A 17,980-nucleotide genomic window follows, 5' to 3' on the forward strand; every position below is an offset into this window, starting at 1 on the left:
AGGGAGGTAAGCCCAATTATAAAAATATTAAGAGGTCAAAATGGAATTATGCCAAATTATAAGGGGTCAAAATGTAATTTATCCTATAATTTATTAGACCAGATGAACAAGAATAGGGTGTCTCAAATATTAAATAAAATGTGGAAGGTTAAATCTTCATCTAACAAAAAAATGTTTGAAATTGGCTTACCATAAGTAAGTTAATGTGGGCCCAACAATCCTTATTAAGATTTGAAATCTTACTAAGTAAGTCATGGTAGCATGATTCGTAAAATAAGGTTGGTTAAAGTAACAAACTTGATAAAGTAAAGGAGATTTTGTAATAAAATTGCAAACAGATAGATCTTCCCAGTAAATGTCTCTAAAAATAAACATTTAGGGTTCCACTAATAATCCAAAAAACAGTTAGGGACGTCCCACTAATAATCCAAAAAAAGAAATGAGGAAAACAAGGAGAAAAAACAGTTAGGAGTTAGGAGAATTGGCGGGGTTGGAAGGTGAGAGAGAGAGAGATAGAAGAGAAGACGGGAGAGAAAGCAGAGCCAACGAAGCTTCTCTGATATCGATAATGTCTTAAAAGAAATTTTGAGATCAGCTCATTAAGGGCAGTGAGAGAAAAAAAAATATTTTTTTTCTTTGCTGCCTTCGTCTTCTCCCTTACCCTTCTATCTTTTTCTTCTTCATCTCCACAAAATTAAGAAAAAAATTCCCACAATTCTCATTCTATCCCCATTTTACCCCTCCCTTCAGGTAAATTTTACCTCTCTATCTCTCTCATACTTTTCTAGTAGCGTTTGCTTGCAAACAAAGGCGCATCTCTTCAACTTTCTCATTTTTTTTTTTTTTTATAGTTTCATTAGGGTTCATAGATGCCTTTGTTGGAATATATTTTTTTATTTTTTATCTATTTAGATTGTTGAATCGGGAATTCTGATTCTGGTTTTATGTGTTTCAGTTGTAAATTGTAATTGTTTGGTAAGAGTTTCTGATTTGGAGATAATTTATCGAATCGGGCTCTGCAATTGTCGATGAAATCAACCACCTAATGTGAATTAAAACTCATAAAGATGAGAGATTCGGATCATTGGAAGATTACCGATCACAACGAGTTCGATCATTTTTCTTTTGTTTATTTTAATTAGATTAGTAAATTTGTTAATTGTTATAGGAATTTTGATATTTACAAATTTGTTGACAAGTAAGATAAAATCGAAAGTCGTGTTTTATATATATATATAAAAAAAAACTGGCGAGTTCTCATATCATCACGGTCGATTAAGCAATGGTGCGTCGATGGAACCCTTTCGGATTCCAGCTCCACATAGTCTCTTGTTTCATGGCCTGGATGCTTCTCCACCATATCCAACAATGTTGGTCGCTTAACTCCGAAGGTATACTTTTCGCTTGTTGTTGCCTCTTTATGCTACAAGATTATTTGGTGGTTGTTTCTTTTAGATAATAATTGGTGTTTAAAAAAAAACAGGATTGGCATTATTGGAATTCCGGGCAAGTGTGGATAGTGATCCTTATGGCACATTTGTGAATTGGAATCCTAACGATGAGAACCCTTGTATGTGGTCCGGCGTTCATTGTGTGGGTGGTAAAGTGCAAATGCTGTAAGTTCATCATCTAAAGAAAAATAAGTAAAAATTTCTATTGGTTTTACTTGTTTTCTCTAAGAATTGGATTGGTTGTTGAGTATAAGAACGAATATGAAATTGTATCTAAATTAATGAAAAATTGTGTTTGAGGTGAAGTTTGTTTCTTGTACAATTTAGATTTGTTTTATTTATGTTTGCGTACGTCAAAATCTTATTTAACTCTCTTGTAGGGATCTAAAAGGACTTTCTTTGGGAGGAATACTGGCGCCTGAGCTTGGGAAACTTAGTCACTTAAAATATCTGTAAGCAATATTTTACCTATTTAGCTTCTGTTTTTAATTTTTTTTTTATTTTTAAAATTTTTAATTAATTAAATTTTTTTTTTTTTTTTTTTTTGGCTCATTGACATAGTTCTAGATAAATACCATTGCCATGCCCTAGTTGCTTCTCTGTGTAATTTTGAGTAACAAAAGTGTCCAATATTGTGAACCTAATTTTTTTTTTACAAAAACGACACTTTTTAATGTAATTTTGCAGTTATTACAATATATAGTGCATTCAATACAATCTTGGGACTATTAGACATTGTTTAAACTGAAGAAAGGAGCTAGGAATATTGGTCCAAGCAAGATACGGTCCAACAAATGTAGGCTTCACTCATTCACCTTGTAAACTCAGTAAAGTGGCTTCGCTCCTTGGAGAGCTTCAACAAGGTCTTTTTAATAAAGCCAAGCTTCTGTTAATAAAGGGAGGGCTGCCCACTGAATGCAATATAATCTTGGCTACCTTTAGTCTTTGTGATCCCTCCTATTCTCTTTCCATTTCCTATGAATTTTGTTTAGATGTGTGGCATCGAAAGTTCAGTTGGTTCTCTATGATTCAGAATTTTCCTATTGAATATTTTTGGATTTGTCTTAACTTTATATTTGTTTGGATTGGCAGTAACCTCCACAAGAACCACTTCATGGGTGTCATTCCTAAAGAGATTGGAGGGCTTACCACACTGGAGCTATTGGACTTGAGGGCCAATAACTTAAGTGGAATAATTCCATCAGAAATGGGCCAGATGCTATCACTGAAGCGCTTGTGAGTCCATTTTACAGAGTTGCACCTCTGTTTCCCTTTCTTGGCTCCAAATGTCAACTTACATGGATTAGGTACTATTTTTGCATTCCAGGCTGCTTTGCAACAATAAATTTCAAGGAAGCATTCCTCGTGAGCTTGGGAAGCTTGATATGCTCTCCGAGATACAGTTCGATCAAAACCTTACATATGCTGTGGCCTCTGGAATCAGCTGTCTACATAGAAAATTTGAACATTGGTAATAGATTATCCATTCATAATATGCAGTATCATTGCCAAGTTTTTATGTATATGTATATATTAGAAAACACAATGGTTGTCTTCCCCAATGTTTATCCCCCATAAAGAGTGATTCTGATTCAATCTCGCACGCATCTTGAGGAATAATTTCAATACCCTTTCAATTTTATTTCCTTTTCTCTTCTCACCCTTTCCAATAATACCCCTCGAACTTTTTTCTCTTTCCTCTTCTCCCCTTTTCCAACAATACTCCTTCAACTTTATTGCCTTCACCCTTCTACCCCTTTTTCAATAATGTCCCTACAACTTTATTGTCTTTCCTCTTTTACCCCCTTAACCCCAAAGAGGATGACCATGTCGTAGGCACGGACAAATTCTAGTATATATATCTATATTAGCATATTGCAAAGAAATCCCAACTCTTCTCAAGAGGGACACCTTGCAATATAAGCTATCTTAACTGTTCTCTTGCTAGGGAAGGCAATTATACACGCATCCCCTAAAGAAAAATATCTTAGTTCATAGGTTTGGCAGGACGTTATCCCTTTCAACCATTAGGGTTTAGGATTGAGTTGTTTTTGCGTCTTTTTTTGCTTATATTTTCAAAATATTTCTCAAAGGTTTGAAGTTCACAAGAAGATTATTGTTTTGTGTACACAAGTTCTAAATTTCAATTTGCATGTATATTTCGGTCAGCTTGGCAATGGAAATATTTTGTTGAAGTTTCTAAAATTATGAAAATATCATGGAAAAAATTGAAAATCATGAACATATAGGAACCATCATGAATATTTTAGGAAATGGGTTTGGACTTCTTCACTTGAGTGAGGGCCATTTCCTGTTCTCCTGATCATGTCTGTGTCTGTGTGGTTGACCAATCACCACTTGAGATTGTTGGGGTAATCTTCACTAAATAGAGTTCATACACATTCTGGGATTCCTGAAGTACTTGGATCATGTTATTTGAAAGTTGTTTTTAGCTATTTCCATTATTTTACTATTTTTTAATTGATCAAGAAACACATCCAGAATGGAATACTATCATGTCTCCCAAACATCTACTGATAAAATATGTTTTGGGCAGTATCTGGCAGAAAAGCTTGAAACAAATGAAGAAGGCAGACTCTTTCATGGTCTTGATTAGAGAAAAACTTTTTCGTTATCTCGATGTATTGCCACTGTATGGACCAAACTTCTAGATCCTTCTTCTTTTTTTTCTAATTTTTCTTTTGGGTTGTAGTTTATATTAATAGTACTTATTTTCATCTACTGAGGAAATCGTTTACTTTTCTATCAAGGTTGAACTTCAAAAAGAGCTATTTACACGTCTGTGGAGGGAGATATTGTGACAATATGCCAAGTAAGTGAAAACTGAAAACCATTCCTTGATGGTAAAATTTATGCCCCCGAGCAACAAAATGAAATTTGTTCTATTATTGTCAGGTTCTGCTGAATCATATATAGTACACAATGTACATCACATAGTAAACTTTGTACGTCGTAGACTGCTTCAAGAATCCAGTAACCTCCCCGCTCTACCAGCGAGCGACACTGCCCCGCCTGAGCAAACGACTACTATTCCATTCACCCGAAGCAGTGGGTCTTTCCCTGCAGTACCAAGTGGCAAGAAAAACCAATCTCCTCCATCTTCGCCAATACCTTCCCCAACGGATCCTCTTTCACACCAAAATTCCAATACACCGAACCCTCAAGAAACCGGTGGTTTATCTAGAAAGAGTTGGGAATATGTTTTGGCGATTCCAGGTGTGGCATTACTTCTCACTTTTGCTGCGGCCATGCTTTGTGCATGCCAAAGCAAAGGAGTCCAGACCATCAGTCCTTGGAAGACTGGAATAAGTGGCCAGTTGCTGAAGGCATTTGTCACAGGTGATAGTTTTCATTCACAACTAAAATATATTTATTCTAATTCGACATTACCCACAGAAGTGAAATATGTAGGTTGATTTGAAAATGCAGGGGTGCCCAAATTGAATCGCTCGGAACTAGAAACTGCTTGTGAAGATTTTAGCAATATTATCGACACTATTGACGATTGCACGGTTTACAAGGGGACACTATCAAGTGGAGTTGAGATTGCTGTTTCGTCGACTCCAATTGCATCATTCAAAGAATGGTCAGATAGCTTGGAAATGGCCTACAGGAAAAAGGTTTTTGAATTATGTTGTACTTGGAAAGGCTAGCTTAATTGATTCTACTTATTTTGCACCCTTTTGTGATCCTTTCTCTCTCTTTGAATATTTGTAGATTGATACGCTGTCGAGGGTGAACCATAAGAACTTTGTCAATCTTTTGGGCTACTGTGAGGAAGATGAACATTTCCTTAGGATGATGGTGTTTGAATATGCTCCCAATGGGACCCTCTTTGAGCATCTACATGGTAAGATTTTACTTAAATTTATTTTTCAATGAGTAAATTACATTATTAGCACTCGAGGGTCACATTCTTTGTTATGTTTTTCGCAGTAAAAGAAGTTGAACATCTTGATTGGAATGCCAGGATGAGAATTATAATGGGAACAGCTTATTGTCTTCAATACATGCACCTTGAGCTGAGCCCACCTGTCATACACCCCAATCTGAAATCAAATGCTGTTTTCCTTACAGATGATTATGCTGCTAAGGTAGTCCCACCACACTTATAATGTTTCCTCAGAAATCTTATTCTTGACTCTCTTTTTGATCTTCTTATGGCGTATTTCATATTTCTTTTTTGTTGTCTCAGATTGCAGATCTCACTTTCTGGTCATATACTTCAGCTCAGTCAAAGGTTTCTGGACAAGATGAATCGAAACATTCCGAAATGCTTCCAATTGTGGATCCTGAGACGAATGTCTACAGTTTTGGAATGTTGTTGCTCGAAATTATTTCTGGGAAGCTCCCATGCTCTGAAGAACAGGGGTCACTCATGAATTTGGTAAATTCCATATTGGATTTTTTTTTTTTTTTTTTTGGGTCTTGAATTTTATTTTTATTTTTATTTTCTACTAATAATTTTGATAAAGGGAGTTATTATTTTATGTGTTAGGCTTCCGAATACTTGAATGACAAGCGGAACATCAGCTACATGATCGATCCTACACTCAAGTCATTTAAAAACAGCGAGCTTGATATAATTTGTGAGGTAATTCAAGAATGCGTTCATCAAGATCCAAGGAAAAGACCAACAATGAGGGAGATCACTGCCAAACTAAGAGAAGTGATTGCTATCTCACCTGATGCGGCGACCCCGAGACTTTCTCCTCTATGGTGGGCAGAACTTGAGATCCTATCTGTGGAAGCTACTTAAGGTTTCAAACACTCTTCTATGCTTTGTAAGCCAAGCTCTCTTTCACTATGTCTGTAGATCACATATTCAATGATTATCTGTATAATACATGTTTTCCCCACAGATATCTGTATCCTATTATGATTATTCTTTTATTTGATTCTTCTCCTAGCCATTACAATAAAAGTGTGATCCCAGGTTTCACACGCAGGTGCCCTGACTCCCACCCTATTTTTATACACAATGTGTACTTAATTTGATGTAAAAAAATAACAAAGTGGTATTGAGATTTCAGTCTTTCTGCATTAATCATTTTATCTTGTAAACAATTCTTTTTTAAATAGGCTGTTGTTGGGGACTGTAAATTCTTTTAGGGTCTTTTGAAGTTTTTGGACTGATTTTGTTCAATCACATTTTTCTGCTTTGTTTGTCATCTGCAAACTGAAGAACATGGGAAGAGAAGTTGCTGTGTTTTGTGATTGATTTGTGGTTTTAGCCTATTTCAAATGTTAGATATGACTTAATCATTCGCAATTACATGTTTTGTTCAATTGCACAACTATATGCATTCTTCATATGAGATGCGTCCCTTAATATATTTGTTTGCAGAGGTGAATTGTTTGGAGAGTAGTTAATATTTTACATTACAAAAAGAATTATAATACATTAAATGACAAAATATGGTATATATTAGATTATCTATTTAAATTTTTTAAATAATTTTAAAATATTATAAATAATTTAAAATGCATAAATTCTTTTTTTGGATTACATTTGATGTGGCACATGCCACCTACTAATTTAACATAATGACGAAAATGTTCCTACTATTTCAAGTTAAGGTAAAAAATGTTCAAAATTTGTGTTATTAAAAGGATTGATTCAAAAAATGCATGATCCCGACTGTGAAAATACAAAATCCAATTGTAGGTAAAAATGATTATCTCACCTCCAGACTCAAATCTTGATGAAGATCTTTCTTATGATTCTTGTAAAAAAAATCTCAAATCTGAGAGGGTTTACCATGTCAAGACTCTCTGATGATCAAGTTAACAAAGAATAAATAAAGGTCAAGATAGTGATAGAATCAAAAAGTCCTTTACCTATGCGACAAAACTCCGATTTATGGACTTCTAGAGTCTTATTGAATTAGTAACATTTTCTACAAATATTCTTCTTCTTTTTTTCCGCTTATTATGGTGGGTATCCCCACCTTTCAAAAGGGATTTAATCTCATGGTCACACACATCACCCCCCTTGAAAAGTCCAACATGCAACTGGTTGAGTTGAGTGTCAATCAGACCCTGCAAGGTAGCCCCAAGAAATTCATTGCTTAGTAGAGTTTCAAACACATGACCTAATTATACCACTTGCTTAATTGACTTGTGAATATACTATTAGGATCTTAAGATCACTAAAAATATTTTATTGTGATCACTCTAACTCTTATAATTTTTCTTTTAACTAATAGACTACTCAATTGTGTCTAGTCGAGTGTTCTGCCACGTCACTCCAATTGAGTTCTTTTAGGGGATTAGCTAAGTCGTCACGTGGGTATCTCAGCTAAATCTCTCATCCGTTGAATATGACTATTATATTTAAAGATGAGACAGGTGTCTTCTCTAACTCTACCTTCTTTTACCTTAATGGTCACGTGGAAGTATCTTATTCATCCATTTAGTCAACTGTAACTAAACACCCACACCATACATATATCCCAATAATGATACTTATCTCGAGGATAAATTCTGATAATTGGATTTTGTGAAATTTCTTTGACCACACCAATGAAAAAACACACAAAATTTGAGGGAGTGGAAGTCTTGTGCATTCTTGAATTTTCTCACAATAACAACCAAAACAAAAGAGAAAAATTTTATTAGACTTTGCTCATGTTAACCATGCATTCCTTTCTCATTTCTCTACTCTCTAGTTCTTGTCCTGTTTTAAGTCTTTCCGAGTTAACTCAGATACGCCTCGCTTGGCCCCACTCATGCATGGAGATATGAAGCATCTTAGCTGCCATAAGAAAATCAACGGCTTGTAATGGCGTGAGGATCTTGATCAGCTCCTTCACCGTTTTCAACCTCAACTTATCTGCATCCTCCACAACACGTACCAACGCAAGCATGTGCCCATGGATACACATCCCGATTTGACTCACCAACACGTTCTAACTCGTTCTCCTCACTGGAAACTAAAAATAACTCATCACCAATATCCTCCTGCAAACTCGTCAACCGAGTCGAGATCTCCTCCTCTTCTACGACAATAGTGCAGTGGAGATCATTAACCAGGTTGAGTTGACTCGCTGAAAGCTCTCCGAGATTTCCCCTTCTCACGCCTCGGAGGAACTCGGAGAGTTGAGCATCGAGTTCTAAACCACAGAGAGTGTAAATGAGTTGGATCGGTAGAGAAGGTCGGCAACCTCCGATCCATAGGAACGATTTTTCGAAGGAGGAACACCAGTTGGGAGAGAAAGAAGAGAGAGGATCGTGTCGGGTGAGATCGATTCGATTTCGATGGTATTCTTGATAGTGTTTGATGTTCTTTTCGATGAGAAATCTGAGTTTTTCTTCATTTTGGGAATCTTCGGTTCTTGCTTTGAGGAGCTCTTCGATCTGTTGTTGTTAGTTGGGAGATCCAACACTGGAAGCAGAGTTGGAATGAACAGCAACTCATTTTGCCGCTTCGGTGTTCCATGTGTTAGTTTGGAGTTTAGACTTCAGAGGGACCGTACAAAAAGAAAAGAGTTGTTCTAAACTGACTAAGCAGTTTCCAGAAAACCGTAGTTTTTTTTCCTCGAGATATGACTTATAAAATCAATGGTTTGCTGCTCACTGCAACGTCAGCGAAACGGATACACATGCTACGTCATCGAAGTGGTTCTGTGCACATGTTACATGCCACGTCAGTTAATGAATATTGAGTTTCTTTTTTAATCATGGTAATCTGATAGTACACGTGGCATGCTCAATCGATTCTCGTAACGTGATGTAAAAATGTGTATAGATTTACGATTCCTGAACTTGTTACATTAGGAGAGTCGATTGAGTGTGCCACGTAATCAGATTATCACGACTCTTTTTATTGGCAGAAGTGAAACACTTTCCTTCGAGAGATAGTAAAGATTTTAAACCTTATTATCAAGGGTCTTTTTGCATAAATGAAACACAACACCCCACTTAAAATTTTATAGAAAAATTCTAAAGAGAAAAAAAATAATAATAATAATAATTTGTTTTGAGATTGATTCAAGATTTTTAAAATGGATGGCTACCTAACTCCCAAGCTTAAAGTTAGATTTCAACATTGAAAAATATTTGAATCCTCTGCAATCGTGAAGCATCAGATCATATTTTTGAATACCACAAATTAAGCCAAGGATTCTTAGGAAGGGTGTAATTCTTACTAATATAATAAGACTAGCGGAATCAAATAAAAACCCCAAACTTAGGTTTCGGAGTGTGATGTATAAGATACTTCCTTGTATGGGGATAGGGTAGTTAATTAATATAAATGTATTGTCCTATCATTATTATTTAGAATTTAATTAGTTACTTAAAACATGGATGGAAAGAGGGAGTTTTGTTTCATCTAATAGGAAAGGCTAATGTTGAAGTAACATTAAAATGTACATTTGGGGGTGGGGGGCGGGGGGGGGGGGGGGACATTTCTAACGTGGATGTGTCTCAAAATCATAGATGCTTTCATTGAGATCTCACTTGTATCTCGATGAACGCATCTATGGTTCTAAAACATATCCACGTCAAAAATATCCCCCGCGATGTACATTTCAATGTTACTCCAATAAGACTTCAGAAACTAATTCATATATTGTAGGGAAAGTGGGTTATGGGTGATTTTCTCCTTGGCTATGTATTTAAATCATTCTTAAGCCTTAATTAAAAAATATTCAAAGAAAATTATTGAGTCCTAGTAGGATTTGAAGATTGAGCATCTAAAATTAATTTAAAGTAGGTCTAATCTCCCTCGAACAAAATTATTTTTTAGTCTTTATTTTTCTTTTTTATTATTTTTGTGATCTGATCAAAGTAAGTATGTATAAGAAAAACTGGTAATAATAAGTTACAAATTCTTGATTCTCAAACTATCGACTCCTCCTTGACCTAATGGGTTCCGTTCGAACAAAATTTGTCTTATATGGGTTAAAAGTTTCGGATTTGATTGATTTTTTTGTATGATGATGATCTCTATGGTGGGGAGATCATCCTTACAAAAAATCAGCCCAATCTGAAGCTTATAACCCCATTAGAAGTGGTTTTCAAGAGTAATGAAAAATGATGTAAATGCCCTCATATTGGGCCATTGGACTTCGGCCAAATTGTCGACTTTTGGTGACAAACACAAGATCCCACTCGTGTAAACACGAAATCTAATCGTTGAGATTCATGTGTATTCCAATAACACACATCTCGAAGATACTTCTTTTGAAAATAAATCTAAATAGTTGGATTTTGTGTCGAAACGATTGGAATCATGTGTTTTTTCCATGAGTCAGTCTTCATTAGTCATCAAAATCTGAATTTTAACCAAAATATCCTTATTTTTCTTTCCAAAACTAGTCATCTTACACTGCCAAGGTAAATTTTTTCTTGAGATTTTATCTACTTCTCAAGAGGTGACTCCCAAAGAAACTCGAAAAGATTGAAGTTTACTAGAATACTAATTGTTAAGACCTATGTTACCCTATTCATTGCTACTAGTCTGAACCACGAATCGGTACAAAGCAAACTAGTTTGTAGTACAATTCGCACTAAGTTCATAAAATCAAGCGAGCCACAAATCCACCAAATTTTGATTGGGTTCGACGAACCAAAGCATTAAGTTCACCGAACCAAATAATTTTTTGATTGGTTCAGTGAACCAAACCAATTTATTATACTTTTTTCATTGTTTAAATTTAAGATTTGGATTATTTATTTATTTTTATTTAACTTATAATTTTTTAACATTATAATTTTGCATACTTGATTTATATATGCACAAGCGAACCAAGCTAGCAAATTGATCTATGAAACCAAACCGAACCAAGAGATGAATTATCCCTACCTACCCCTATGAACCAAGTTCATTCTAGAGTTGCAAATGACATAACCACAAACTCAAATTCGAACCAACAAACCAAGTAACATTGGTTAAGACTGTTATCTTAATTTAGATAAATTTAATTGGATAATTATTAAATAAGCATATGCATACAATTAAAAGGATTATTTCACCCAAAGACTTTACCATCTAATCTAGTTGGCACCTGCATTTACTATATATTTTCTATTAAGATCAAGATTTTATGATTTCTTTCTGATTATGATTAATTTTTTCAGATTATATAATGATGAAGTATGAAATAGAACTTAAGGTAATGTGATCAATTCCGCTTTTGAATGAGTCAACCATTATTTGATTCCAATAGAAAAAATTAAGAGCTTTCAACAGGGGTGAAGGTTGAAAATTGAAAATGAGGACCTTTAGGTAATTTATTATTAGTTTATGAGAAAAGACTGAGGTCAAGGGACATGTTATCAGTTTAAAAAGATGGGGGTATCTCAAATAAAAAGAATGTGGAGATGGGGAAGTTAACAAACTCCTGGTGTACAAGAGCAAAACTCGGTTAACAAGCGTCCACACTTACGGGCCACGTGGACGCCACCCAAATAGCATATTACAGCTGGACAAACTCGACGCAATTCATTTCCGAGGTGGATTTCTATGAAGTGCTACGTAGCTGGACACAATGTCCGGCGAATCAATGAGAATTAGATGATTAGGAAGAGTTGATGTGCAAAGTGGTTGATCTAGCTTGTCAAATTGTGGTCCCCCACTCTACTCATTTGACATTTTGATCTTTTCACCTTCGACCTTTTTCCTCGAAAAGAGTACTTCCGTCGGGATTTCCTTAGGTCCCTTGAGTCGGTGCCTTTTTAAATTTATTGGATTTTAGCATAAATAGCATTTAAGTTTAGGTCAGGTTTCAACGATTTGTTGACAGAAATAGGCTCAAAACCCTAAAATAATATGTTTTTTCTTTTTCCGTCTCTGCTATTTGTTTGAAACCTAAAGATTTTCAAAAGAAACAAAGATGGAAGAAAGTAAAATTATTGTCTCACGTCTCGTATTTCCTTGGATTTTTTGGATATTAAAATCGGATTTTTATAGATTTTAAACAATTGGGATGATTTAGACTTCTTAAAGAACAATTAAAATTAGAAAAAATAATATTCAAGTTGAAGATAAGTTAGACTAAGAGAGAGAACCTTATTATATAGTACAAGAGAGACCATAGAGAGAAAATTAACAATAAATATATACATGACACAGAAGCCACAACAAAACAGAAAGGGAGCAAAACAAAAAACAAAAAACTGTTTTTACCATCCAATTTTTAGTATATCTGAAGGAAGATTCCAGGAAACAGTAGAGCTACTCTCTCCCTTCTCTCTTCCACACCCCTGCAACAACTTGAACCTCAACGCTTACCACCCTACACATTGTCATTTACAATGATATTGTCAGGATGCAAAAGATTGCAATTATGTGACATGAAAATTGTATGACAAATTAAGATGGACATTTGTGAAAGAAAAAGGAGATGTAGATAATTAGAAATACACACCTCTTCCCCAAGACACAGGATTCGAACAATATCACTGTGAGCACGACTTTGATGTTATTAGTCTCAACTGCAAACTTACCGAAGCTTCGGAGAGCATATCGACAGGTGCCTCAAGATTCAGCAGCATCATGAGGTGTGGTGGTTAGATGCTTACTGATCGTATAGTTCATAAATTTTAATCAGATTTTCCTGCAACAATAATACTATGACATTAATTAGTTTTGAACGTGCCGAGTACAATAATCATCATCAACCTAAACACAACATATATAAGAGTATTTTTATCTCAGATCTCACTACTGCAATCCACTTCTTTTTCATATTTCTCTTGCTCTTGTTAGAAATTAGAACCTTCAGCTTCCGCATTCGCTCTAATTGAGGTTGTAATCGGCTTTCATTACATGGGAAAGAGCAATCTGAATCAACATTCCCATAGTTTATCATCTATTGGGTCTACTCCTATATTTTCAAGAATGCGTTCATTTCTAGTTGTTCCATTCATCCATCTCAAAATCTCCATTTCTGCTACACTTCATCTAAGAACATTTGTTTCTTTAAGAATCATGATAATCTGACTTACCCATGTGGCATACTCAATCGACACCCCCTAACGTGACAGGCTTGGGAACAATAGATTTGCTCTCCTCAGGATACAGAACTACGGTTCCACATAAAAAGGTGCACTTTTGTATCCCAAAGAGAGCTGATCTACGGTTCCCGAGCCTGTCACGTCAGGTGTGTCAATAGAGTATGCCACGTGGGTAAGATTATCACGACTCTTTGTTTAATTGCATGACATTCAGCTCTATAAAGCATAACACGTCTTAGTGTCATCTTATAAAGTTTTCTTTTGATTTGATCGCACGTCACTTAAAAAGAACCTCCACTTTAACCATCAAACTCTAGTTCCATGGACATCCTCCTCCAATCTTTCCAACCTTCTGGATAATTGAACTCTGGTAATGAAAATGATCATTTTGGAAATTCTTGGCCATTACTTTTAATTAATGGTGTCATTACTAAGACTATCAATACAACAACAAAAACACGTGGTTTATAAAAACAGAATCAGGATTCAGATTGTCCAGCACTAATCCTGACTCAAATCAACTGTTCCATAAGATCCCAAACCAATCTTGAGCGATTCCCAAGGCTGTATCAAGATCAAGTCACATACAAATTACTTTAAGTTGGAATCGAGTCATCTCTATAATCGAGTTAAAATTCCAGTTTGACTAAATAAGTGTGAGACAGGCAAGTCAAACCGAGTTAAAAAAAGTTTAGCCAAATTGGACTCACCAAAGGACAACTTGACATGAGATCCACCAATCCCTTAAACCATGCTCGAAACTCAAATTTAAAGCAGTTGCAAAGAGCCAAAAACTATTCATTTTGTACCAAAATCTTAGTGATTATAATTTATCTATTTAAAAGAAACTCTCAATGACTATTTTGGTTTCTTTTCCCAATTGAAGCCACAATGTCATTTCTGTTTTGGCCCTACCTATGTCCTAACAACCCCCTGCCTTGTCAAGAATCAGAAATAATAAAGATAGTGAACTTCTAAGTTAAACCCAAATGCAATCAGAGAATCCTTATGCAATGTGAAAGAAAACTCAAGTTCAAAACTTCTCTTTGCTCTTGATAGCCATTATTGTGAGCTTTTAAGCAAAACCCAAAATCACTTATAGTGCTTATTTTTGGAATAGGACATCAGTAACTCTGTTAGGATTTCAACCAAATATGCAAACTGTAGCTGAGAACTTGAGCTATTGTATTCCACTCTCTAGTGATCTACAATTGCTTTGTCAAGAATAAAGAATAATAAAGATTTTTAATCTTTTAAGCAGAACCCATATGCAATGTCAAAGAAAACTCAATTTTCATAAATAAATAAAAATCCAAATGCACCTATAGTGCTTATTTTGGGGATAGAAGGACATCAGTAACTCTATTTGGGTTTTGAACAAATCAAAACTTTTATTCATACATTTCTCAGTATAAACTCATGGAAACATGTAAAGATTTTTTCACACTAAAAAAATAAAGCAAAATGTAGGCTTAGAACTTGAACTGTGTATTCTACTCTCTCTAGTGATCTAAACTAGTCTACTACAAGATATAATAAGACATCAAACCCAAGAAGAAGATATAAAAAAAACAAATACCAATGTGAGAAAATTATAAAGATAAATATGATTATGATACAGAAATCAAAACAAAACAAAACAGAGGAGAAACAAAAGGAAACATACTTCTTTTTTCATCTCTCTATTCAGTATCTGAAGGAAGATATGAGGCAGCAGATTCATCAAGCACGAGGGTCTGCAAAGGAAGTTGTGAAGAAGCGGATTCACTAAGCCTAAGCTTCTGCAATCCAGGCTTCAATTCTCGATTACAGAACTCCTCATACTCTCCTCTGTCCCCTCCTTTCTTCTTAACCTCCACCACCCTCAAAGAAGGGGTCAACTCGAATATTTCTGCCCCTATAGTTAATGGACCCTTAACACCTTCTCTCGAGCCTTCCAAACTCACCATACAATCCTTCTTCCTCACTGAGAAGCTAACAACCTTAGCAATCTCCTCCAATTTTGATATAATCTTCGAAACTGGCTCACCCGAAACAAACCTCGCTTCTTCTCCTCTCTCTTCGAATAACCCAGAAAGATCAAATCCGGGTGAAAAAGATATAATGTCGAATGCATTTAAACTCGCAGGTCTAGGTAACCCAATTGCTCGTTTCTGGCTATCTGGCTCAGATTCTGACTCTGAAAATGACTTCTCCGTAAAAGATTCTACATTTTCATCATCAAAAGTGCAGAACTGATCGTTCTCGATGTAGAATTTAACTTGTTTGAATCCTTTCTTGAACCATTTGTTCTCCATAATTTCTGGAATTGTAATTCGAGTCTCCGGATTCGTGTCGAGGAGACGAGTAAGGAGACGTGTGAGTTCCGGAGAGAACCAACGAGGTGACCTAAATTCACCTTTATAGATTTTCTTATACATCGCTGTGATGTTCTGATCATGAAAAGGAAGATATCCAGCCATTAAAACAAACAAAATTACACCACAAGACCAGATATCAACCTTCGCCGCATTATATCCCTTTTGAGCAAGAACTTCAGGGGCAACGTAAGCTGGTGTTCCACAAAAGGTGTGAAACAATCCATCTTGGTTGATCTGATCCGATACAGCGCTCAATCCAAAATCTGAGACCTTTAGATTACCAATCTCATCCAATAACAAGTTCTCTGGTTTTAGATCTCGATGAAAAACACCTCTAGCATGACAGAATTCAACAGCCGAGATCAATTGCTGGAAATACTTCCTCGCGACCTCCTCTTTCAACCGTCCTTTCGCAACTTTCTTGAACAATTCTCCTCCTCTAACGTACTCCATCACAAAGTAGATCTTCGCCTTCGTCGCCATGACTTCGAAGAGTTTAACGATGTTAGGGTGACGAACACGACGTAAGATCGAGATTTCGCGCTTGATTTGAGCGACTAAACCTACTTTGAGGATTTTCTCTTTGTCGAGAACTTTGATTGCGACGCTCTCTCCAGATTTCATGTTTCTTGCGTGGTAAACCTTAGCGAAGGTTCCATGGCCAAGGAGTTTCCCGATCTCGTACCGCCCAAGCAAGAGTGCTTGGCTTTCTTTCTTCTTCTTGTCCGCCATGAATGGAAGGTTCTAAGCGTTCGAAGTTCAAACCCTAATTCTGAAAAAACTCCATTAAAGCTCTGATTCAAGCTTTCTTCTTTCGAGTTCGGCTTCTGGATTCTATTTGTTACTTGTGAGACGACAAGCTATTTAAAAGACTGGCGTACGAAGTTAACGGCGATGTTTTTTTTTTTTAATAAGTAAGTTAACGGCGAGGATTAACGATGCGGAAAATTATGACGTTTCCGTTAGACAGCTCGACAGAACGAGTATTCGTGAATCGAGGACGACGAACGTCATCAAGTCAACAACGGCACTCATGATTTAACCATACGCCTCCGTTTTTGTTAATAATATTTGAGAACCCTTGTATTATCAAATTGATGACCCACTACTAGACCTCGGTCATCGAAGAGAGACTAGCTAAATATAACCTACATTGCCCTTATCTTTAATCTCTAGCCAAAATCCCTTCACTTCTCACCCAAACATCCTTGGCACAATTTTCCTTTAAGACCATTCAATCTCTTCTTTTCTCTTATAAAAAATCTTTAATATTTATATCTTTTTATTAAATATATATATATAGATATTATTGTCCAGGATTCAAAGATTATAATAAGGGTGTGAATCACAATAATCTAACACTTTTTTCTATACACTCTCTAACTTGGCATTTAACAAAATCATAAACTTTGTCCTTACATACCCTAAAGCAAAGAATCTACAATTTTATGAAAGGAGTGTACAAAGAACGTTAGATTATCACAATTCCAAAAGTATATATGAAATCAAAGAGGGCATTTCATCCATTTTTCGAATCTCTTATTATTCTAGAGGATTTAAGGGAATTTAAGAAATATAATTCATTTAATTAACCTCAAACCTTTAAGATAGTAAGCCAAAGGCTACATTATTTGAGGAATAAAATTTAGGATTTTTTTTCAAGATATCAAAGATAAGGGTATTTAAGTCATGTTGAACTTTTAAGGTATAAGATTGACGTCAAAAGGGTATATCATTAGTGAGGAGAATCTCAAGTAATATTTATATTTACTAAAATTCCATTTTATTTATTTAGAAAATTAGAAATAGGTCGACTTTTCAAGGTCCCCAAGGGTTGGACACTTGAGATGATGAGATGGTGACAGTTGGCAGAAATGCCAGATTTCGTGGGGGTAACCTCTATCACCATCTCATTGATTGGTAGTTTCGAATAACAGCCCCCGTGCAATTTCCAACACGTGATCATCTACTCTTCGCCGATTTTGTCCTATGGTTCCTTAGCTGCTGCTCTAACATGTGTAGGTGGCCAAACGTGTCATCAAGAAAAGTTCTATCAAGTGTTTCACAATGTTACTCATCGCGTACTTGAACGTCGAGATTATGTGTAATAGTGTGCAGGTACTGTACTACCACGTGTAGGATAGTTAGCAAACTCTGTGATCTTCTTTACATGACATGAGGCAA

The 17,980-nt window shown here is 35.6% G+C and overlaps 2 protein-coding genes and 1 pseudogene across 6 annotated transcripts; 1 reads left to right on the forward strand and 2 right to left on the reverse strand.

Moving 5' to 3' along the window:
* The first annotated feature begins 509 nt into the window (after positions 1-509).
* LOC147392294 (protein MALE DISCOVERER 2-like) lies at positions 510-6,701 on the forward strand. 3 transcript variants are annotated; one of them, XM_086457461.1, is made up of 15 exons: positions 510-750; positions 956-1,391; positions 1,484-1,616; positions 1,832-1,903; positions 2,544-2,687; positions 2,779-2,922; positions 4,009-4,104; positions 4,223-4,284; positions 4,368-4,811; positions 4,902-5,092; positions 5,190-5,322; positions 5,409-5,566; positions 5,668-5,859; positions 5,971-6,256; positions 6,383-6,701. In XM_086457461.1, the coding sequence occupies exons 2-14, from the start codon at positions 1,283-1,285 to the stop codon at positions 6,229-6,231; spliced, it is 2,139 nt and encodes a 712-aa protein (XP_086313587.1). In that variant the 5' UTR covers positions 510-750; positions 956-1,282; the 3' UTR covers positions 6,232-6,256; positions 6,383-6,701. The 3 variants fall into 3 exon arrangements, with proteins under 3 accessions (XP_086313587.1, XP_086313588.1, XP_086313586.1); XM_086457462.1 differs by having other exon boundaries at positions 6,422-6,700; XM_086457460.1 differs by lacking the exon at positions 6,383-6,701 and having other exon boundaries at positions 5,971-6,372.
* Positions 6,702-8,059: 1,358 nt separating this feature from the next.
* LOC147392295 (protein DOG1-like 3) lies at positions 8,060-8,840 on the reverse strand (the record flags this gene model as incomplete). The annotated part of the gene is given in 2 exon segments (XM_086459164.1): positions 8,060-8,329; positions 8,331-8,840. Coding segments are annotated over 2 exon segments (663 nt in total), but the record flags the coding sequence as incomplete, so codon positions are not given.
* Positions 8,841-12,417: 3,577 nt separating this feature from the next.
* LOC147392296 (CBL-interacting serine/threonine-protein kinase 12 pseudogene) lies at positions 12,418-16,660 on the reverse strand (annotated as a pseudogene). 2 transcript variants are annotated; one of them, XR_015182538.1, is made up of 3 exons: positions 15,103-16,660; positions 12,848-13,036; positions 12,418-12,715 (listed from the first exon to the last, which is right to left on the reverse strand). The product of XR_015182538.1 is annotated as a CBL-interacting serine/threonine-protein kinase 12 pseudogene, transcript variant X1 (transcript). The 2 variants fall into 2 exon arrangements; XR_015182539.1 differs by having other exon boundaries at positions 12,848-13,050.
* Positions 16,661-17,980: the final 1,320 nt, after the last annotated feature.

This window comes from Akebia trifoliata, chromosome 11, assembly GCF_017979445.1.
Source record: "Akebia trifoliata isolate Shusen 1 chromosome 11, ASM1797944v1, whole genome shotgun sequence".
NCBI lineage: Eukaryota > Viridiplantae > Streptophyta > Magnoliopsida > Ranunculales > Lardizabalaceae > Akebia > Akebia trifoliata.